This window comes from Bos mutus, chromosome 10, assembly GCF_027580195.1.
Source record: "Bos mutus isolate GX-2022 chromosome 10, NWIPB_WYAK_1.1, whole genome shotgun sequence".
NCBI lineage: Eukaryota > Metazoa > Chordata > Mammalia > Artiodactyla > Bovidae > Bos > Bos mutus.
The window spans coordinates 54,381,170-54,405,548 of NC_091626.1; the positions used below are offsets into that span (position 1 = coordinate 54,381,170).

At 36.3% G+C, this 24,379-nt stretch overlaps 1 protein-coding gene across 1 annotated transcript in view; it reads right to left on the bottom strand.

The window, feature by feature from the left end:
- RFX7 (regulatory factor X7) overlaps positions 1-24,379 on the bottom strand; it is a 141,171-nt gene that overhangs the window by 39,900 nt on the left and 76,892 nt on the right. Inside the window, 2 exon segments of the mRNA XM_070377950.1 lie at positions 2,428-2,550; positions 5,031-5,113. Coding sequence (XP_070234051.1) covers positions 2,428-2,550; positions 5,031-5,113 — 206 coding nt within the window.

Here is a 24,379-nt window from a genome sequence, read left to right on the forward strand (position 1 = left end):
AGGGTTTATATTAGGTACTATCATTATATATCATATTAATAGATCATAGAATAAGGACTGAATAATTTTAACAGATGCCCAAAAAGCATTCTGGTAAATTTCAGTATCAATTTCTCATAAAACAGCCAATATAAGTTAGAAAAGTGATTTCAAGCATCATAAAAAATTGATTGGTATGAAAATAAAACCATGGACATTTCTGAAAAAAAGGGATCATGAGGGAAGGCTGGTCCTATCGCTGTTAATTTTTAGCTTTTTAAACATTTACTGGCTAAAATACTTAAAAATACTATGGTGTTAAAGTAAGAAGAGAAAAATACAAAAAAAGAAAACTGAGTCCAAAGGGCTTTAGTAAGATAAAAGGTACATTTAGATTAGTATTGTGAAAAAAAAATTTTATTATCAATAAATAAGACTGGGATAATTAACCATTTAGAAAAAATTAAAATTAGTTCCTTATCTTAAGGCATTTGTTTACAAAAATAAACATATATACTTGGTCCAGAAGGACTAAAGGGTTATGCATGAAAAATGAAATGAGTAACATCAAGGGAAAATACACATGGATTATTCAGCAGCTAGGGGCACTGGGAAGTTCTTTCTAAGCAAAATAGCAATTTCATAAGCTGCAAAGACGTAGACAGATCTGACTACGTATAAAAAACTAAAATTAAAGAATAAACAGTAATCTTGGAACAATTACATTTTAGTAGTTAATATCCTTAATATACAGTGGTCATAAGCCAGCAATTCCAATTTTAATAATCTACACAAAATTATAGTCAAGAATATTCACTGCAGTATTATTTGTAAACAGTTTCCTCATTTAAGAATTGTATAAGCAGTGGGGTCAAAATTTGATTAAACAATAATAAGAAAAGAAGGCGTTAGAAAAAATAAAAAGAAGTAATAAGCCAAAATGTTTATTTTTAGGTAGTATGATTTACTGGTGCTAGTTTTCTTATACATTTATGACTATCTGTCAAACTTTCATGATGAATACATACTACTTTCATAATTAGAAAAACTAACACATTAGTCATCACTTTCATAAATACATGTGATTATCAGGCTTCAAAAGTTTCAACAAATATAAAAATTTGTAACAGTTTGTAAGTCAACTGTCTTTGCGTGTGGAAAGTCCCTTAAACCTTTTAGTTCTAATAATATCTTAATTTAGCATAAAAATACAGTTAAAAGAAAAGATACAGTCTTAGATTATAACTTCATTTATTCTCTCAAAGAGATTTTGATTTTAATGACTGTTAAAGGGATTGGTTTTCACACAAATATATCTGCCATTGCAATGAACAGAAATAATTCAAAATAAAGGTTTTTCAGTGAGTATTTAGAACAGAATCAATTTAAGACTTGTTACTCTATGTTAGGTTTTTATTCAGGAAACCTCATTAAGGTACTCCAAACTGGAAGATGACTAGTCCAAAAGGTCTTTAGAAAAAGGCTCTTAAAAAAATTACATATATATATATAAAATTCATATTCTTGAGGGTAGAAGCTGTGTCTTATTTATTGTATCCTCAGAACTTAACAGAGTTTGAGATGGCATGTAGGCGGTATTCAGCAGATTGCTATAGATTGAGAAAATGAACTTTACAGATTTGGGTCACAAGTACTCTTAGCTTTAATTTTCCTAAAGAGGAAACATCTAAAGCTGTTCAGTTAAACCTCGTACCCTTGATTTGTTTCAGACATGTCCCTTTAAACTTTCTCCAACTCTAGCACATTTCTTAAGGTGAGTGAATCAGAATTTTTAATGAGGATAGAAAGTTTTCTTTCTAGATACCAATGATCTTAGAAAGTGTCGTTCTTTTGCATCATACAATGGTTTAACAGCAGCATTTACTTGATACTTTTCTTCCAAATTGTGTAAGGACAACACAGAGAATCTCCTTGCTTTGATATTTCAATATTCAGAAAATTTTGGTTTCATTTACTCTGCCAGAACACTCTAAATCAATTATAAAATGTTAAACAAGACTAGATTTAGGATCTCTTAATTTTCTCTAATCAGAAGGGCCCATTAGCCTCTATACTTGTGCTTACCACGTTTAAGTAAATTACATGTACAATCAAAACTGTCTGAGTGTCTCCTATGTACAAGGCGCTGAACTCCTTTGTCTGAGAAAATTCACAACATTCCATATACTTTGTTTTTTCCTCAGGTCTCTATGCCTTCAGATATCACTCCTGTCATCCAGAAGAATTTTACAGAAATCCTTTCACTCAGTAATGTTGTTCTTTATTATATACACAATGAGCGAAGCTTAGACATGGGAGGAATCTTACAGATGTCCAAGTTAAATTCTCATATACCAGCATGATATTCACCAATGATAAACAAATCATCATAGCCATAGTTAAGCTCTTTAATACATTGTATGCCAGACATACACACATACAACTTACTTGTACTCATCATAGACTTCCTGTTTGGGCAGTGAAGTCTCAGGATGCTCCTCTAGGGTATTTCGAATCCAGGAGAAGGCATGCATCTGCTGTGCCCGACTAGATGACATGGCATTCTGATCACTAATCATAAAACAAGAACATATTTTAGCTGAAACAGACGGCAATTCACTGATAATTTTTGAGCCAGGCCTAAATGTTCCACTAAAGGACTGTGTGTAAACACACTATAAATGATCAAACCAAACTCTGGGCTTAGAGTATATGCCCAGCTTTCCAAACACAAATTGTCCACCTATGGTTGTGAGCCATTTTCTATACCTAGTGTTCGGCTGAAGTTATGGCCCTGTTCCATCCCCTACCATTGTCTCTAAAACGGCAGAGGTGATGGAGTACTGAAAACATAAGGTATTTGTTTAGCCCACAACTCCCTCTAAGGGGACATCTGCTCACTTACTTGCCTGTTCATTTGCCTAAACTTATGAAATCATCGAACTACAAAATGAAAGTTATCGAAAACATTGTTTATTTTCTATTTGCTTAGCATTCTCAAGTAACTACCCTAAAATTTTACTTTCTATGCTTTGGAATGGAATTCACACTCGAGAGATCCTGACAGGACAAATCTCCCTCCATGGGCCTTCCTGTAATTGGCCCTCCTCTCCAGACTAATGTCTTCACTAAACATTATATGTTTTTATTAACTGGCATTGTCACTTACAAACTAATTTCATGAAATGAACAACCAAGACAATGTGAGGGAAGCTCCTCATTTGACTCGGACATTCATTTCAGCTACAAAAACAATAATAATTTAGGTATTTCCAAAGAAATTACTGACCAATTTCTAGGACAAAAAAAATATTAAAACAGTTACAAAATTTGGTTCAAGGGGAAAAAGTAAAAGCAGCAGATTTTCCACTCCATTTCTTTTCATACATATACTTTTAAAGTAGGAGACTCTTAAGTGTAACGTCTATAAATGAAATGAATTCTGAGAAATTTTAAAAGGGTAGAGAAACTCAGAGTAGAATGTATGAACCAACAACTTATCTCTACATTTTCTAAATGAGGCTATTACATGTTTTTACTAATGAAAACAAAGTAATACCCAAGCACTCAAAACATCACACATTTATCATAAATTCATGTGCCATACAGAGAATTCACTTTTTCCTCCCTTTTTAAAATTCTGTGATCTGCTTACCTGACAACCTAAAAAAATTCTTGCACTTTATTGTTCACAATAGTTATGTTTATTCTTTGATTTTTCAGTTTAATTTTCAAAATCTCCCACACTGCATAAATATATTGATCTATTTATAAAACATAAGCCAATTGCATTTCACAGCATTTATTCGGGTACTCAATAAACTGTGGAAAACTCTGAAAGAGATGGGAATACCAGACCACCTGACCTGCCTCTTGAGAAACCTGTATGCAGGTCAGAAAGCAAGAGTTAGAAACGGACATGGAACAACAGACTGGTTCCAAATAGGAAAAGGAGTACGTCAAGGCTGTATATTGTCACCCTGCTTATTTAACTTCTAATGCAGAGTACATCATGAGAAACGCTGGGCTGGAGGAAGCACAAGCTGGAATCAAGATTGCTGGGAGAAATATCAATAACCTCAGATATGCAGATGACACCACCCTTATGGAAGAAAGTGAAGAAGAACTAAAAGGCCTCTTGATGAAAGTGAAAAAGTTGGCTTAATGCTCAACATTCAGAAAACTAAGATCATGGCATCTGGTCCCATCACTTCATGGCAAATAGATGGGGAAACAGTAGAAACAGTGGCAGACTTTATTTTTCTGGGCTCCAAAATCACTGCAGATGGTGACTGCAGCCATGAAATTAAAAGACACTTGCTCCTTGGAAGGAAAGTTATGATGAACCTAGAGAGCATATTAAAGAGCAGAGACATTACTTTGTCAACAAAGGTCCGTCTAGTCAAGCCTATGGTTTTTCCAGTAGTCATGTATGGATGTGAGAGTTGGACTATAATGAAAGCTGAGCACCGAAGAATTGATGCTTTTGAACTGTGGTGTTGGAGAAGACTCTTGAGAGTCCCTTGGACTGCAAGGAGATCCAACCAGTCCATCCTAAAGCAGATCAATCCTGGGTGTTCATTGGAAGGACTGATGTTGAAGCTGAAACTCCAATACTTTGGCCACCTGATTCGAAGAACTGACTCATTGGAAAAGACCCTGATGCTGGGAAAGATTGAGGGCAGGAGGAGAAGGGGACAACAGAGGATGAGATGGTTGGATGGCCTCACCGACTCAATGGACATGAATTTGGGTAAACTCCAGGAGTTGGTGATGGACAGGGAGGCCTGGTGTGCTGCGGTTCACAGGGTTGCAAGGAGTCAGACACGACTGAGCGACTAAACTGACTGACTCAGGTACACAAATGTACCCAGGTACACAAATAAATTAGCAAAAACTACAGGTAAACATTTAACCAAATATGATCAAAGACTAAAATATCTACTGTTTTGCCAGTCATTTTCTGATGATTTTAGAAATAGTGCAAAACAGTAATAAGCACAACACACATATAAACAGTGTAACTGAGGCAAAGACAAGAAGAGATATACCTTTTCTCTCCATTGCTGAGACCAGAAGGCAGCTGAAGGTAGAGGTAGAGTTTCTCTAGGTCTGTAAACTTCTCAACTTCTTGCTGTTAGTTAAAAAGGATTAAAAAACAAAGGTCATTTTAAAAATTGTTTTTCCCTCAACAAAATTTACTAACATCTTCCTAAAAAAATACTATCTAAATTTAAACCAGATGGAATGAGTCACTTGCCAAAGCACAGAAAATCTAGGCTTTTTTCTCATCAGTAAAATAATACAGTCATGTTGTTTGACAAATTTATTGCATATAAAATGCTGATTAGTAAGAGAAAATGGTACTTTCTTATTATTTCTTACATCCTGGGTATAAATAAAATCAAATCAATGCTGAGATAAAAATTCCTCATTTTAAACCTCATTTAAAGAAGGAGGGTTGTACAATGTTACAGGAAAAGTACTAGACTGGGAGTCAAGAGACTATTTACTAATAGCCTAACCATTTAACTGGTTGTGAGACTTCCATGCCTTATCAGGTTTTCTTTAAAAATGTAAAATGAATGAGACAATTTCTAGGATTCTTTTCTAATTCTCAAAAATCTAGAACATGTGACTAATGATGCTACTGTCAATGGGGGTGGAACTGAGGTTTAAAAATCCAGTTATTCCTCAGTATCTGTGGATAACTGGTTCCAGGAACTCCCTTCTCCCCCACTGTGGATACCAAAATACACAAATGCACAAGTCCTTTACATAAAATGGTGGTATACAGTCGGTCCTCCTTAAGCACCATAACCAAGGAATCAAATGTGATCCTGGGTTGGTTGAAACTGCAAGTGCACGACCTCTGGATCCACAGGGCCAACTGTACCAAAGTACAAACAACAGTCCCTTTCACACAACGCCGATGTGATTATTCTCTGACTTGCAACAGTGGATGCTATTTGCAGAATCTATTTGTAAGATTGTCTGTCACTACTGTTCTGCAACGTTGTCATTTTATCTATAAATGTAACCTTTAAAATAATTTCCACTATTCAGAGGACTGTATAGTTGTCTTCCCAGATGAGATTGCCACAAGATAGTTTTAAATCTGCCATAAATCCTACTGCAATAAAAACATATGTAACATTTTGGCAACCTAATTCATTACAATTGAACTGCATTACAATTGAATTGCACTGCAATGGAAAATATAGACAGATTACTGGCATTTTTGGTGACAGAATCCTTACATAATAAAGTACAACTAAACACAGATCCAATTTATTTAAAAAGCATAAACTGATATAATTTAGCCTATTCTTATTCTCACCAGAATTCATTCAAAAATGGTTTAATCTTAGAATCTATCCACAGAATGATTTAATCAATTACATGCAATCAACTCTCAAATCTACATTGTTTTCATTCTACTGTCTATGGGGTATTTTCCAAATAGTTCTAATATCTGATAGACTGACCAGCAATATCTTATATAACTTTCCCCTCTACAACAACAACAACAAAATCCTATAGAAACACAGACATTTCCTTTCAAAACTGTTATTTAACATCTTCTTTTCTCTAGTTTCCCAGCGTTCAGTTTGGGAGTCTGCCTAGTTTTGTTCCTCTTGGTGTGTTCCATTCTAATCCTCCATTTAGACTTCTTAACTCTTTCCCCCATGTTCTTCCAGTCTCTTTATTTTCCCAGCCACTCTATTAGTTTAAGTGTTTAGCTGTCTTTCTTTCAACAATAAAGGAGAACTCATTTACTCATTTATTTATTCACTAATTTTATTTTGTGTAACATTCCACAAATGGTAAGTGTTAACATATTGTGTATCACAACCTATATAAAGGCTGGAAATAGATGAACAACACAATAGTCCCTGCCCTGAAGTAACTTACAATGATTCTTTTTTTTTTAAATTTTTTAATATAAATTTACTTATTTTAATTGGAGGTAATTACAATATTGTATTGGTTTTGCCATACATCAACATGAATCCGCCACGGGTGTACACATGTTCCCCATCCTGAACCCCCCTCCCACCTCCCTCCCCATACCATCCCTCTGGGTCAACCCAGTGAACCAGCCCTGAGCACCCTGTATCATGCATCGAACCTTGACTGGTGATTCATTTCACATATGATATTATACATGTTTCAATGCCATTCTCCCAAATCATCCCACCCTCGCCCTCTCCCACAGAGTCCAAAAGACTGTTCTATACATCTGTGTCTCTTTTGCTGTCTCACATACAGGGTTATCGTTACCATCTTTCAAAATTCCATATATACGCGTTAGTATACTGTATTGGTGTTTTTCTTTCTGGCTTCACTCTGTATAATATGCTCCAGTTTCATCCACCTCATTAGAACTGATTCAAATGTATTCTTTTTAATGGATGAGTAATACTCCACTGTGTATATGTACCACAGCTTTCTTATCCATTCGTCTGCTGACAGACATCTAGGCTGCTTCCATGTCCTGGCTATTATAAACAATGCTGCGATGAACATTGGGGTACATGTTGTCTCTTTCAATTTTGGTTTCCTCAGTGTGTATGCCCAGCAGTGGGATTGCTGGGTCATATGGCAGTTCTATTTCCAGTTTTTTTTTTTTAATTTTATTTTTAAACTTTACAATATTGTATTAGTTTTGCCAAATATCGAAATGGAAAGAATAAAATACTTAGGAATATATCTACCTAAAGAAACTAAAGACCTATATATAGAAAACTATAAAACACTGGTGAAAGAAATCAAAGAGGACACTAATAGATGGAGAAATATACCATGTTCATGGATTGGAAGAATCAATATAGTGAAAATGAGTATACTACCCAAAGAAATTTATAGATTCAATGCAATCCCTATCAAGCTACCAACAGTATTCTTCACAGAGCTATAACAAATAATTTCACAATTTGTATGGAAATATTTCCAGTTTTTTAAGGAATCTCCACACTGTTCTCCATAGTGGCTGTACTAGTTTGCATTCCCACTAACAGTGTAAGAGGGTTCCCTTTTCTCTACACCCTCTCCAGCATTTATTGCTTGTAGATTTTTGGATAGCAGCCATTCTGACTGGCATGAAATGGTACCTCATTGTGGTTTTGATTTGCATTTTTCTGATAATGAGTGATGTTGAGCATCTTTTCACGTGCTTATTAGCCATCTGTATGTCTTCTTTGGAGAAATATCTGTTTAGCTCTTTGGCCCACAATGATTCTTGAGTTACTAAAAAATTTCTAACTATCTGTTTTGCCTGTATCTATTTTTCCCCACTTTAATCTGTCTTAAATATAGTTCCTTAATACCTCTTGTTGAATATTACTAACATCACCCACTTAAACCCAACAGAGCCTTTCACATTAAATCAAAAATAGTTTATGTTACCAAAAAACCCATGAGTATTATTACGGGCAAAGTCTAAGAAAATGCAACACAAAACATCTTTTTTTTCCCCTTGGGTAAACTGTCTTTCTTAATGGAATATTATTCAGCCATAAAAATGAGCGAAATCTTGCCATTTGTGGCCACATGAATGGACCTTGAGGGCACTATGCTAAGTAAAACAAGTCAGACAGAAAAGGATAAATATCATATGATCTTCCTTTTATATGGAATCTAAAAACAACAACAAAACAGACAAAAACCCTGAGCCCACGGATACTGTGATGATTGGTGGCAGCCTGAGGTGGGGGGATGGAGTGTAGATTGTAGGAGTGGAAGAAGGGGGTCATAAAGCACAAATTTCTAGTTATAAAATGAGTAAGTCACAGGGATATAATGTATAGCAATGGTGAATATAATTTCAAAGTAGCCAGGATAGACCTCCAAAATTCTCACTATAAAAAAAAAATTTTGTAGCTATGTATGATGATGCTGTGAAAGTGCTGCACTCAATATGCCAGCAAATTTGGAAAACTCAGCAGTGGCCACAGGACTGGAAAAGGTCAGTTTTCATTCCAATCCCAAAGAAAGGCAATGCCAAAGAATGCTCAAACTACTGCACAGTTGCACTCATCTCACACACTAGTAAAGTAATGCTCAACATTCTCCAAGCCAGGCTTCAGCAATATGTGAACCGTGAACTTCCTGATGTTCAAGCTGGTTTTAGAAAAGGCAGAGGAACCAGAGATCAAATTGCCAACATCCGCTGGATCATCTAAACAGCAAGAGAGTTCCAGAAAAATATCTATTTCTGCTTTATTGACTATGCCAAAGCCTTTGACTGTGTGGATCACAATAAACTGTGGAAAATTCTGAAAGAGATGGGAATACCAGACCACCTGACCTGCCTCTTGAGAAATTTGTATGCAGGTCAGGAAGCAACAGTTAGAACTGGACATGGAACAACAGACTGGTTCCAAATAGGAAAAGGAGTTCATCAAGGCTGTATATTGTCACCCTGTTTATTTAACTTCTAATGCAGAGTACATCATGAGAAACTCTGGACTGGAAGAAGCACAAGCTGGAATCAAGATTGCCGGGAGAAATATCAATCACCTCAGATATGCAGATGACACCACCCTTATGGCAGAAAGTGAAGAGGAACTAAAAAGTCTCTTGATGAAAGTGAAAGAGGAGAGTGAAAAAGTTGGCTTAAAGCTCAACATTCACAAAATGAAGATCATGGCATCCGGTCCCACCACCTCATGGGAAATACATGGGGAAACAGTGGAAACAGTGTCAGACTTTATTTTTCTGGGCTCCAAAATCACTACAGATGGTGACTGCAGCCATGAAATTAAAAGACGCTTACTCCTTGAAAGGAAAGTTATGACCAACCTAGATAGCATATTCAAAAGCAGAGACATTACCTTGCCAACAAAGGTTCGTCTAGTCAAAGCTATGGTTTTTCCTGTGGTCATGTATGGATGTGAGAGTTGGACTGTGAAGAAGCCTGAGCGCCGAAGAATTGATGCTTTTGAACTGTGGTGCTGGAGAAGACTCTTCAGAGTCCCTTGGACTGCAGGGAGATCCAACCAGTCCATTCTGAAGGAGATCAGCCCTGGGTGTTCTTTGGAAGCAATGATGCTAAAGCTGAAACTCCAGTACTTTGGCCACCTCATGCGAAGAGTTGACTCATTGGAAAAGACTCTGATGCTGGGAGGGATTGGGGGCAGGAGGAGAAGGGGACGACAGAGGATGAGATGGCTGGATGGCATCACTGACTCGATGGACGTGAGTCTGAGTGAACTCCGGGAGTTGGTGATGGACAGGGAGGCCTGGCGTGCTGCAATTCATGGGGTCACAAAGAGTCGAACATGACTGAGCGACTGATCTGATCTGATCTGATGGTGATAAAGGTTAACTAGATTTATTGCAGTCATCATTTTATAACACAAGCATACCTCGGAGGTACTATAGGTTCAGTCTTAGACCACCACAATAAAACAAATACTACAATAAAGTGAGTCACATAAATTTTTGGTTTCTTAGTGCATATAAAAGTTATCTTTGCTCGTGCTCAGTCGCTAAATCGTGTCTGCCTATTTGTGACCCCATGACTGTAGCCCACCTGGTTCCTCTGTCCATGGAATTCTCCAGGCAAGAATGCTGGAAAATGTGAAAATTTATTGTCATTTCCTTCTCCAAAAGTTACCTTTACCCTGTAATATAGTCTATCAAGTATGCAACAGCACTATATTTAAAAAACAAGGCACATACTTTAATTAGAAGTATTTTATTGCTTAAAAAGATGCTAACCATCATCTGATAATGCAGGCAGGTTTACCACAAACCCTCAATTTATAAAAAATAATATCTGTAAAGTGTAATAAAATGCAATAAAACAAGGTATGCCCATATATACAAATACAGAATCATTATGTTGTACACCTGAAACTAATATAATGTTACATCAGTTACACCTCACTTAAAAATATCAAACAAAAAACCCCACCATTTTTGATGACTAAGAATAAAAAAAACTTTATGTTGTTGGAAAAACCTTGGTTTCTATAGTTTTCAACTTTTATATATACTAGAGAAAAGAACAGGGAAGAAATCCCAGAAGGAATTCAGAAGATAATCCAAATTAGGATAAAGTACCAAAGAGATGATTCAAAGATGGAATCGTTTTGAAAAAGATCAAACTCACTGCTGCATCCTTTAGTTTGTCTTTCAAACAGTGAAAAATTACTACTGTCAATTACTCTTTTGTTATGTGGGACTCCACACACAGAAGAAAATAATCGGAGAGTTCACTAAAACTGACATCAAAATTCTAAGAAGCAAACGAGAACAAAATGACTTAAGTGTACAGTGATGGCATTCTAGTCCAGTGAAGCTGAGTTTACCATGAGAATTTTGGTTTTGGATACACCTGTCACTTCCTGCTAATCACTGGCCTCCAAAACAGTGATCCGTGGTGTATAAGACCTTAACTTTGATTATATCAAGGCAAGAATATCATGTGGCAAGTATGTTAAACATCAGATTATTTGATATACTGTATAAAGATTTAAACATCAAAATAAAGTTTTGTTCCATGTGGAGATCCATTAATTGTCAAAAAGAAGTATGCTTGATGGATTTGCTGCTTTATTTTTAGAGGATAGGAAAAAAACTGCATACATTTTAAAAAATTATAATTTTAAAATTCTGCCATAAAATAAAATAATGCATTAATATATGCTACAACGTGGATGAACCTTTGAAAACATTATGCTAGGTGAGAGAAGTCAGACACAAAAAACCATTTATCAAATGCTTTCACTTTTATGAAATATCCAGAACAGTCAAATCCATGGCGAGAGAAAGATTAATGGCTACCAGAGAGCAGTAAGAGGACTGATTGCTTAGTGGGTTTCCTTGGGGTGATGAAAATGCTTCAGAACTGGGTAGAGGTGACGTTTACATAACACTGTGAATATGCTAAATAGTACTAATGAGAAACTTTATGTTACATATATTTAACAACAATAAACATTACAATTTTTAATAGAGCTTGATATATGTGGCAGACATATCTGAGCATCTGACCTGAAACTTCCAGTGACAATTATCAACATCCCTATTTATTAGGCTTAAAAGTCTTCATTTTCTTGAGTTGAAGAAGTGAAGTTCTCAACAAAGAGAGAAGTTCTCAAAGCAAAGTTATTAAAAGTGTCTTCAAGTTTAGGGGGAACCTCAAGTACTATCTAGTTTGTTTAATGAACTAAGGTGATAAGTTCCCACTACTGCAGTTGCAAATCTTGCCCAAAAGCTTATGAGGCTTCTCCCCTATAGTTCAATCTTTGCAAGAAGATATCCAAAAGGAATCTTGGAACTGAAGTTTGATTCAGATGTCAAATACATTCTAGGAAACCACTCTGAAGAATTTTTGGCAAAAATCTTGTTTATTCCCAAGTAGGTAAGCAGACCTTGCGTGTCAATCATCCCATTTACATAAGCATATCTTTATACAGGTGGTTTTTCAGAAACTTTGAGTATGAAAACTTTGAAAAGCAATATTACAGACCTAATGTTGCAAATGGCCTAGATAATGCTTTGCCCTTTCACATCCTAGATAGAAAAGCATACAGCAAACAATCAGATTCCAATACTGAGGCTACCTGATGCGAAGAACTGACTCACTGGAAAAAAGACCCTGATGCTGGGAAAAACTGAAGGTAGGAAAAGGGGACGACAGAGGATGAGATGGTTGGGCAGCATCACCGACTCTATGGACGTGAGTTTGAGTAAACTCCGGGAGTTGGTGATAGACAGGGAAGCCTGGCGTGACGCAGTCCATGGGGTCAGAGAAGCAGACACGACTGAGTGACTGAACTAAACTGAATATCCTTTTACCCCCTTTGTGGCACCTTGGGAGTCCTGTGTTTCAGTGGTGAGGCTACAACATGGCAATGTGTGTCAATGTGGGTTCCTGAGGGACTATGTGGAGCAGGGGCCTCCAGTGATTTGTGCTATATATATAATGTGAATGAAAACAAGTTCTTCTGGTTAGGCCACTGATATTTCAGGCTTCCTTTGTTTCGGCAGCATCACCTTTCCCCTCCTGATTAATATAGAAAGTTAGACCTTTTCCTCTATGTAAATAAAATGCTGAGAGAGGAAATGGGCTCCTCTCTATCACAAAAGCTTTCATTCATTTTTAGAATAGTATTTAACTTATTTTGAAATTTCAAATTATACTAGCCAAGCTATTTACGTTTATCAAATTGAGACATGGGCTAAAAAAATGTTAAGAATATGCAGTTCAGATTATATAGCTTTCATGCTTTCGTCTACTTAAAAAAAAAAAAACACCTAGTTAAAAATTCAATTCTAATAAATTTTGCCTACATGATCATACATGATCCTACAAGAGCCTGTTTGGTTACTTTGGGCCATAGCAATTACAAGGATTTTAAACTCAATTAATTCGCATTTATTGATTGTTCAAAGAAATTTTGTTTGGTGTCTACTTACACCTTCCTCCTCAACTAGATTCAAGATTCTAGTTTATCCACACCTTTTTGAGGCAAAAACTGAAAATGTAAGACAGAGCCAGACAGTACTTCTTTCAATACCCCATTTAATTTTTAAATTTAGTAAACAATAAAGTATTTCAACCAAAGTACAGAAAGTACATATGTATCACTATCCATATTAAAAGATGCTAACTTTTTGCCATATTTGCTTCAGAAGTTCTTAGAGTATACAGTATTGTTTGTTATATGGACTAAATCCAGTTTATCCATTTCTTTATGATAAGACAATTTCATTATTTCAAATAGTGCTGCAATAAAAATTCTTATTTGTGACTGTTGTGTCCTTGTGCAGGAGTTTCTGTTATAGTACGTATCCCTAAAAGTAGAAGTACTTGGTCATGTAAGATGCACATCTTTAACTTTGCTGGTATTCCCAAACTGCTCCCCAAAACTATTACGCCAATTTGTTTTCCAAAAGCAATGCTACAATTTCTCTACATTCTTATGAAAGCTTAAGATTTACATTTTAGCTAATCTTATAAGTATGAACAAGTATCCCAGCCTTGTTTTATTTTAAATTTTCTGGTTGAGGATGAAGCTATCATACTATTTATCATTTAAGTTTATACTAATGCAATAACTATCCAATTTTATCATACATCAGAGTCACTTGGAGAGATTGCTAAAGATGGTGAGAGTTTCTGACTCAGCAGTCTAGAGCAGGAACCTTGAAAATCAAAGGTTAAAAATAATGCCATTTTTACTTGCAATATTTAAAAGCAACTTCAACTGAGTTGGAATTTAATTTAGAAAAAATCTGACAACTTATCTTTGAGAGGATCATATAGCAAAATGTATGATTCACTGATCCTTCTTGAACCTGTGGAACAGACTTTTCATAAATCACCTGGTAACTGATTAGTATAGTAATAAAGCACCTTTGATGGAGCTTTTAGAAACTTGAGGTTAATAGGCAAGTCTCTTATTGATAAATTAGTAGCCAATAATGAAAAACGACCTACAGTATATATTATAGATAAATAAAGCAGCTGCTACTTGAGCATGAGTGCTGGATCTTTCAAATCTGATCTATCTAAAACAGCAGGATATAGTGGTCAGGTACAGGATACAGAATCAGAAGGCCTGGATCTGAATTCCAGATTTGCCCCTTATTAGCTTTGTGATATTAAGCAAGATGAGCATTAATTTTCAAGTCTGTGAAACACTGATAAAACACCCATGAATTTTCATGAGGATTAAAAAAAATTTGTAAAATATTTCTATGTTATTATTACCACATAAACAGTCTGGGGGACTACAGTCCATAGGGTCTCAAAGAGTTGGACACAACTGAAGTGACTTAGCACACATTACATAAATATTACTTTGAAATATATACTTGCTGAAAGTCACATTTTGGCAAGAGAGTTTATAATTCAAATTCTATCAACAAATATAGAATATTTTATTTGAAAAAGCAACGTATCTTAAGAAATTTAGGAAACATTTGGCCTGGTGACCTGCACCAACTTGAAGAGTTATACCACAAGAGCAAGGTTCCTAGATTCTATGTGAGTATCAGACTTGACCACAAGTTATTGAAGACAGTGTTCCACCTGCACTGACTTTCCTCAGTAAGTGCAGAAAAACACGGATACTATTCCTTCATAAGCCATCAAGATGTTACTGAATTTAGAAGATATTTCTGACAACCGTGATACTAGAATAGGTCAGAAACAAAAGCTTTTACCAGGTTGGACTTGGAAAAGAAAATGTGTAACTTTCCACTTGTCTTCTGTTATTTAAAAAACACCTGAAACAATATTCTTTATTTCCAACAACCGAGTTAATTTTTAGTGTTTCAGCTTGTCTGCTCAGGACATTTGCCTTTGAACTATGAAAACATACCAGATGAACTGAGGAATCAGGGAGCATTTTCAGTATTTTATTACTACAACTTTAAAACCTCTAAGCAGATGGTAAGGAAACACATTCCCACTATTTACTGGCACAGGTAGTCTGAGTGGAGAGACCGGATTCTGCTTTCTTAGGGAACATATTGAATCAGGTTTATCCCACAATTTCTCAAACATTAATAAAGAAGGATTTCTCCTGTTTGAAATAAATTTCTTTGCAGTGCTGTGCTTCTTGTTGTGAGACTTCCCCTTCAAGTATTAGGTTCTTTTTTTTTTTAAACAAGGTCACAAAACTGGGTAACAGTTGATATTTATAAACATGGTAACCAGTGAAGACTTAAATGAGGATCTTCTATGCAAATCTTTGATGGATCATTATTCTTATTTCCAGAAGAAGCAGAAACTTTCCTGTTGAGACGTATCAACACCTTTCAAGGAACGAGTCAGGCTGACACTGACAGAGTCTTGATGGAAGAGGACCAACCCAAGGGTATCATATTCATAATTAGTTCTTCAAATTTTTCTTTTCAAACTAGTATCAGAGAAAGGTTTTAAAAGAAGTTTTGATTTAAATTTGTATTTAGAAGTGGTTGTCTAAAATTCAGAAACTGAAAATCCCCAATTTGCTTCTTCCATTAAATTATCACACGTGGAGAGAAAATATATAAAGTTAGGATCATTGTACTTGAATTTGTCTGTCTTTTATTTTGTAAACTACAGAAACAAAACAAAACATGAAAAAAATTCTAATTTTTTTTTTCCCCCTGAAAGGAGACATTGATTTAGGAGCACAGTTACTAAAAGGCCTCTTTCTTCACCAGCATTACTGACAGAAGGGCTGAATGGGGAAAGTGGAACCTTACTCTATAGTTTTTTTGTTTTTTTTTTTAATTTATGGAAACAATCAACATACCTGATATTATATTCTCTCAGGCCCCAGCAGTTGTGAAAGCTGTTCTTCCATAGGATTGAATAAGGAAGATAGAGAAAAAGGTCAAGGTATAAGGATTCTATTTTTCAATGTGTTTTGCTTCAATTCTTAATTTTCAGCAATTTTCAGTTTCCTAACTTGCCATGAGAACCATGTGGTCATTTTTTATAAATGTGCTCTAAAAATATACTCTGTGATATGTTTTAGGGCTTAATAAAAAAGGGAGGCTAAAACCCTGAAATTGAAATAATGAATAACATGGTAGCAAGTATCATGGCTACATAAATGTCCAGGCAACTAAAAATCAACTGAAATGCTGAGAGAAGGGCATACTGCTAGGGTCCAAATAGAAAATACAGAAACCTATAGATTTGAGTACCTCTGAAAAAGGATTCAAACGCGAGCCATCTCTAGGGAGACTAATTCTGCCCATAGTTAAATTCTACAAAAAGTGAGCATCACAGAATGATCATGTAACATTTCTCTGGCTCATTTAGGTGAGGCAAAGGTTATTACCAATGTTCTGTACACTGCTGGAAAAGATCCTAGGGTTCTACTAGTGGTGGGATAGGCTGAGAGCACTAGCAGGAAGGACAAGGTTTAGATCCTTCCAGTCACTGTGTTTTAAGTTTTTTGTTTTTGATTTTATAGCGTGGAGATAAAGGATAGTCCCTGGGAACCCAGCAACTATTTTTCCAAAAAATTGGATTTGTTTTAGTTGATTCTTCAAGGTTACAAAGCTACAGCCTCAGCAAAGGTACAGGCCATGAAGAGGAAAAGTTAGTCCTCTAATTCCTGTCGCTGCTCCTAGTAACCTTTCCTTCTTTTCCTCTTAGTTTGCTTTCCTAAGGGTTTGAAATAACTTAAGATGCAAAAATAGAGAGACTAGAAAACTATAAAAGAATTCATTTGTTTTATATCAAAACACATTTCTGTGTTATTATCTCATTCCTTAAACATAAAGATACTAATGAAAATTGAATTTCTTTCAGGTGAGAGATTGCCATCTTATTCTTTCCTATCCCTTTTTGTGACAATAAAATGAATTCGAAAGCTAGCTGACAACAGTAGGGACAATCTTTACAATTATGAAAGAGAAAAGTAACCAGGACTCATGATTTGTCCCCTTAGTGGCAATTTAGTCCACTTGACTTCCTGACAGGAAGAAAAAACAAAAAAATAATTACATTGTCCTCCCATACTAAGGGATAAAGTAACTCACATACTTGATGAAAATAAGAATAAATGGTTCAAATTTATCTGAATGGATGGCATGGCCTTATACAGATGATTTCTTTTTGTGATACTCAAAAAACAAACCAAACCCAACTATTTAAATCCAGCCCCCTTGTCAACAAGCACCACACCCCAAACCCTCCCTAGACATGTAAAATCTAAACAAAAAGGCCCTCTTGAATGTTATGCATTTCCTCTTCACCAAGTGACTGAAAGGAAAAAGTCAGATTCTGAGCTAGGTCTTTAGTAACAGTAACCTCAGTGCCACATCACAAGACAAACTCTATCTTCTAAAAAGGAGCCTTTTTCAAGTCTGATTGATATATATACACACTTATCTTCGGCTGTTGCTGTGTGGACTTCTCTCTGGTTGTGGCTAGCAGGGGCTACTCTAACTGTGGTGAGAGGGCGTCTCACTGCAGTGGCTTCTCTTGCTGCCGAGCACAGGCTCTAGGGCTCGAGGGTCAGTAATCGCGGCACACAGTGTCAGTAGTGGCTGCCGGGCTCTAGAGCACAAGTTTCATAGCTGTGGCTCCCAGATTTAGTTGATTGATCTGTGGCATATGGGATCTTCCCAGATCAGGGATCGAATCCATGTCATCTGCATTGGCAGGTGGATTCTTTACCACTGAACCACCAGGGAAGCCCAAGTCTGATACATTTTAATTAGATATTCCAAACAAAATTTTTGGTGTCAATGAAGATTGGGTCAGGAAGTTGACTTTGATCCTATCATTTAGTATTCATTATAGTAAGGATTTGAGGTGAAAAGGCATGCTTTCTTCTATAAAGGAGGAAAGGGAGAAAAGCAGTCTTTTCAAACTATATACACCATATATTTGTAACATATATCAATAACATATATCTCTAGAGGGCAGAAGAGTTGAGCAAGTTATTCGAATTTATTTCTGGGAGTGTGTCATCTATCTTAGAAAGGTCCACCCTTAACATTATTATATTATGGCTTCCCTGGTGGCTCAGACAGTAAACTCTCTGCCTACAGAGACAGAGATCAGGGTTCAATCCCTGGGTTGGGAAGATCCTCTGGAGAAGAAAATGGCAACCCACTCCAGTATTCTTGCCTGGAAAATCCCACGGATAGAGAAGCCTGGGAGGCTACAGTCCATGGGGCTGCAAAGAGTCAGACACGACTGAGCGACTTCACTTTCAGTTTCACATTATTATTATTCTGGTTCTCAAGAAGCAGATATTCTACACGCTGCTTCACATATCTTTCAGTGCTCATCTAACCACTTCGGCAGTAGGCACATAAAAGAACTGACTTCTAACTTAGAACATTAACTATGGGAAAGATTTGAAAAGTTTAAAAAAGTTAAATGAGATTATTTTCATTCATGTATTCATTGAGTACTGGGTTTTACGCCAATTATGCTTTAGGCATGCATGACCTTACATTTCAGGACAATAAAATTTAGAAGTAAAACATCTGTTGCATGATAATGATAAATACTATAAGGAAAAAGGATTGGTGAGGGTACTTAACCCAGAGTGGTCAAGGAAGGTTTCATTGTAAAGTATGAACATAAACTGTTTGACAAAGTGGCTAACCAATAGGAAAGACTCTTAAAAGAGTTACCAATTTTCTTTGTTCTAGCCTACTTTTGTTTTCCATTGAGTGACTGTTTTAATGGCCAGGCAGGGCAAGAACTGACAGTAAAAACTCCACATTATTAACAGAAAAAAATGGACTCTGGCTTCTCACTATTTGTCCCTATACATCCTGTTACGGCTCCCATAACACTATAAAGAATGGCTCTTGGAAAAATCTTGCCCTCAAAGAATCTAACACAGAGGTGACAGTCTCAAATGCCAGCTGGGCAATGGAAATGATTAGACTACAGATAAGAAAAATATCTATGATTAGGAGTTAAATGCATGGCATGTAAAAATAAGGATTCAGTGTCCTAAGTTTATAACGGACAACTCATGTGTGCTCAGAAAGCTGGTTTTTAGGATTTATCTAATAGTAAACTTTGGTGTCCATTACAGAAGGAAAGTTTCTTAATAGAACACAGCTTAGACGGTTAATTTTTGTTCATTTCCCCAGGGAAGACAAACGCCAGTCCAGCATGGGATGGAGGCAGAGAGTAGAATCCTAAAGCAGCATTCAGAACTAAGACACGTTGACTACTGATTCAACACCATCTGACCCTTTCAAGTTTTCTACTGTATCCCCTTGCAAAAGGACCCTTCTGCGAGTGCTCCCTTGTAGGGAACTTGCCTCACTACTGAATAATCTGAACGATGGCATCTGTCACCAAATTTCAAGTTTCCCTGGCTCTCCAGAAGGAACAGGCATTCCATTTAACTTCTCTCTCCTAATGGTTATCCTAGAAAGTCCTCCTTGGTTCAACTCTCATAAGTAAGCCTTCCCCCAGCAGAATGGATTTAGGTCAGGAAGCCTTTAGACTCATCTGTGAAAGGAACTCATCAGACATGTTCAATTTCTGCCCAGGGGAGTTTACTTGGCCTACCTGGTGCAGAGCACAGAAAGCTCTGTAAAGCAGATGCTTTATTAGGCTATGTTAACTCCCCAATACTGCATTTTTTTAAACCTAAAAGTAAATGGCAATACATAATTCCTCTCTTAGAATATTGGTCAGTAGAGAGCCCTAGAAGTAAGTCTGAACACTCTTCCTGACAGATTTAAAATATGGACTTAAATGGATTTAAAGTACAGTTGACCCTTGAGCAATATGGGGCTCAGGGGTGCCTACCCGCCTTGTGGGCTTCCCAGGTGGCGCTAGTGGTAAAGAACCCACCTGTCAATGCAGGCTTTTACTCCATCAAACATTCAGGATTATTTCTCTCAAATACTGATCTTGATATAGCTTTCAAGTAGTCCAATTTAATTCCACTAAAATAAGGGGATTAGGTAATATGGAATGAGCAGCTTTCAACTCTGCTAATCCTATGGGATTGGATGTGTCAATGTAAGGTTTTGCCTTGACTATTAAACTGGTTATGAAAAATATAACTGGATAGGCTTTACAAATGTATAATGGCATTATAGATCTAAAGCTGTTACAACTGATGAAAACTTTAGTTTAAGACACTAATTACTATTAAAATTAAGTAAAAATCAATTTTTTTTATTATAAAAGCATTAAAATTTTAATAAAAATTTTATTCATAGGCTTCTAAAATATTTTCATTTGTCTTTATTGATAAGCAGGCAAATACTAGGCACTAATTAAATAATTTTCTATTAAAGAAAAAAAATAAAATAAAAAAATATGAAAAAAAATAGTAGATACAATTTTCTATTATCTACTTTTAGTATATTTCATAGAGCCATAGTCTTCACAATTGTAATCAACTTAAACAGTTAAAATAATTTTAGCTATTTTGTTTTAGTGAGCATATTATGTTTAAATGACATTCAAGCAACCTGCTTGCAAAAAAGAGACTAAATTTAGAATTACTGATTACTAAAATTCAGTAAGATGATGAGGCTAGCTTTTCATTTTTTTCCTCTTCAGATTTATTTTCAAAGTGGATAATTACTTTCAGAAACATTTCTTACAGGAAGAAGAAGTAGAATTTTTAAAAATTCATATAAATAACCTCATATTTTAGACACTTTAAAAAATGTTATGTTTATCACTGTTTTTAAAAGTCTTGGCTCTGGAGTCAGACTGGATTAAAAGCCTAATTCTATCAATTTGCAAGTTTTATGACGCTGAGTAAGTTGCTTAACCTGTCTGAACCTGTTTCTTCCTATGTAAAATGAGGATGATAACAGATTAATCTCATAGGCAAATTATAGGACTGAATAATAAAATATGTAAAGTACTTGTCTGTCACATGATAATAAATACTCAATAAATGTTAATAATAATAATATGTAGAGAGAAACTGTTTAGGTGATATTATGTGCATATTACACATAGTTTTTGATAATTATTGTTTGTAGATAATCACTCAGCAAATGTTAACTGTCTTCCATGTACTAGACAACGTACTAAGCACTGGGGATACCAAGACCATGAGACACAGTTCTTCTTACTACCAAAAGCTTATTTTTGTTGAAGGAAACAAATTAACCTGGGGATCAGCATACTATATAGTAAGAGCTGCAACAGGGGTAGAAAGCTTTTTATAAGGTGCATGAAAGCAAGAGCCTTAACAGAAGAAGGTATAGGAGAGAGGCTAGACTCAGACATGCTGAGTATACTGTTAACTCCCTTCTTCTTTGTCTTCTGGCCTAGTGGCTAGAAAACAAAACAAAATACTCTGTATCCTAGTTTCCTTTGTAGCTAGGCGCACCCAAGTGACATAACCCTGGAGGTGGAAGTTCCTTAAGTGGGAAGAGAAGTAGGTGCCCTGAAAATAAACACAGAGTTTTCCTAGAAGAAAGCCCTTTCGCCCTTTCTCCCTTCTTCCTGCCTTGGCATTTGGATAGAAGGTATGGACGTGCAGCAGCCATCAATGCTGTGATGGGACGAAAGGTGACTCAGCAAAACACAAAAAGCCTAGGACTCCAGTGAGCTATTGTACCGCTCTTGGATGCCTAACTCTGGACTTATTAGATGACACAAACTTATTTCTTTAAGCCACCAATAGTTGGGGTTTTCTGTTATCTGCTGCTGAATGCATTCCTAGTAGATAAAAAGCATTCTGAAAAGGTATTTGAGCCAAGTCCGAAAGGAGCAGGAGTCACCCAAGAGAAGAAAAATGAGAAGAGCACAGCTGGCAGAGGAAACAGCATCTATTAAGTCCTGGAGGTGGCGGGAGCACTGAGGGCTGATACCGGCAGCTGTTCTACAACATGCACCTTCTGGCTTCTTGGACAGCTTTAGCCAGGTGACTCCCAACTTCTCTATCTTCCTCTTTCTGTGTTTGAGGGATTCAATACTGTCCCCTCAGAGGTTCCTTATGATAAGCAATCATTCTTAAATGGCAAGTTCCATGATGAAGAACATAAAATGTGATCCCTGACTAATGTGTAGCCTTCTAGGAACACATATTTGTGGTTAATAAGTCAGATTTCACATGAACAATTTACATGTACAGCACATTCTACTGAAACTGCCATGTGTGCCTGTATTTACACTACAGGCACACCTCCTTTTGTTGAGTTTCCTTTTATCATGCTTCACAGATACTGCTGCTACTGCTGCTGCTGCTAAGTCACTTCAGTCGTGTCTGACTCTGTGTGACTCCATAGACGGCAGCCCACCAGGCTCCCCCGTCCCTGGGATTCTCCAGGCAAGAACACTGGAGTGGGTTGCCATTTCCTTCTCCAATGCATGAAAGTGAAAAGTGAAAGTGAAGTCGCTCAGTCGTGTCCGACTCTTAGCGACCCCATGGACCACAGCTCACCAGGCTCCTCCGTCCATCGGATTTTCCAGGCAAGAGTACTGGAGTGGGGTGCCAGTGCCTTCTCCGTACAGATACTGCATTTTTTTTTTTTTTTAACAACCTGAAGGTTTGTGCATCCCTACACTGAGCAAATCTACTGGCGATGTTTTCTCCAGTCTTATTCGCTCACTTTGTGTCTCTGTGTCACATTTTGGTAATTCTCACAGAATTTCAAACTTCTCCATCATTATCATTATATCTCTTATGGTGATCTGTTATCAATGATCTTTGATGTTACTACTAAGACTTGCTAGAGGCTCAGATGATGTTAGTGTTGTTTAGCAATACAGTCTCTTAATTAAGGTACGTACAATATTTTTTAGACATAATGCTATTGCACACTTAATAGACTACAGTATACTGTAAACATAACTTTTGTATGTACTGCAAATCCAAATAATTTGTGTGACTCATTTTGTTGCAATATTCACTTTACTGTAGTGGTCTGGAACTGAACCCTCAGTATCTCTGAGGCATGCCAGTAACAAGTACAGTTGTTATCTCCTTTAATACTCCCGGCAACTCAGTGGATTAGAAACTATTATTATCACCTTTTAAAGTACAACTAAAATAGGTTAAAATTTTCCAAAATCAGACAATAATGGCAATAAAGGAAGGGGTAAAGATACAAATTCAGGACTGTGTCATTCTATAGTCTCAGCTCTGAGCCATTCTATTGCCAGTTACTCTTAGTTTCTGACCTATTTATTCCACTTTACTTGTTTAAATCCTTCCTGAATCTATGCAATAAAGTTTCAGTTCCCCATGTGTACTCTGGGGATGAGTAGGGGTGGTTACCTCTTAGCAGGTTAGTGTGTGAGGAAGGGAAACACCTAAGCTAAGAAGAACAGGGGGAAAGAGGAGAATGCCAGAAAAAAAAAAAATTGGTCTTTCTCTCTAAAGGAATGAGAAAAGTTTCTGTTCTTATGGGCAAACTGTGAAGTATTCAGTAATTCCAAAAAAGAAATTAAAATATTTTAACAAGTCTATGGTCTCTGAAAGGTCTCAACTGAAGGTGTTAACACTTCTTGATACTTTAAATCACAATATGTTTAATAATTGAGTCATTAGGTTATACTCATTCATAACTTTAACAAATATTTATTGATCATCCTCATGTACCTGTGGGCATATTCCAATGAATATGTTCCTACACTCAAGAAGCCAAGAACAAGTAAAAATACTAATTATGACTATCATAGAGGTGACTACAAAAAACAAATGAAGGTAAGCACAGGATATTAGGGGAAAGAAGATATATCAGACTCAGACCTAAGAATCACAGATGGCTTTCCAAGGGGGTAGTATCTAAGATGAATCTTAAAATAGAGCTACATATAGAAAAAGAAAAAAAAGAGAGAGAGAGAGTGGATAGTCTAGACCAGAGTTTTTCATCATCTAACACTACTGACAATTTTAGGCTGAGAAGTCTATTATAAAGTAGTGCCCTGTGCCTTCCCTGGTGGCTCAGATGGTAAAGCGTCTGCCTGCAATGCAGG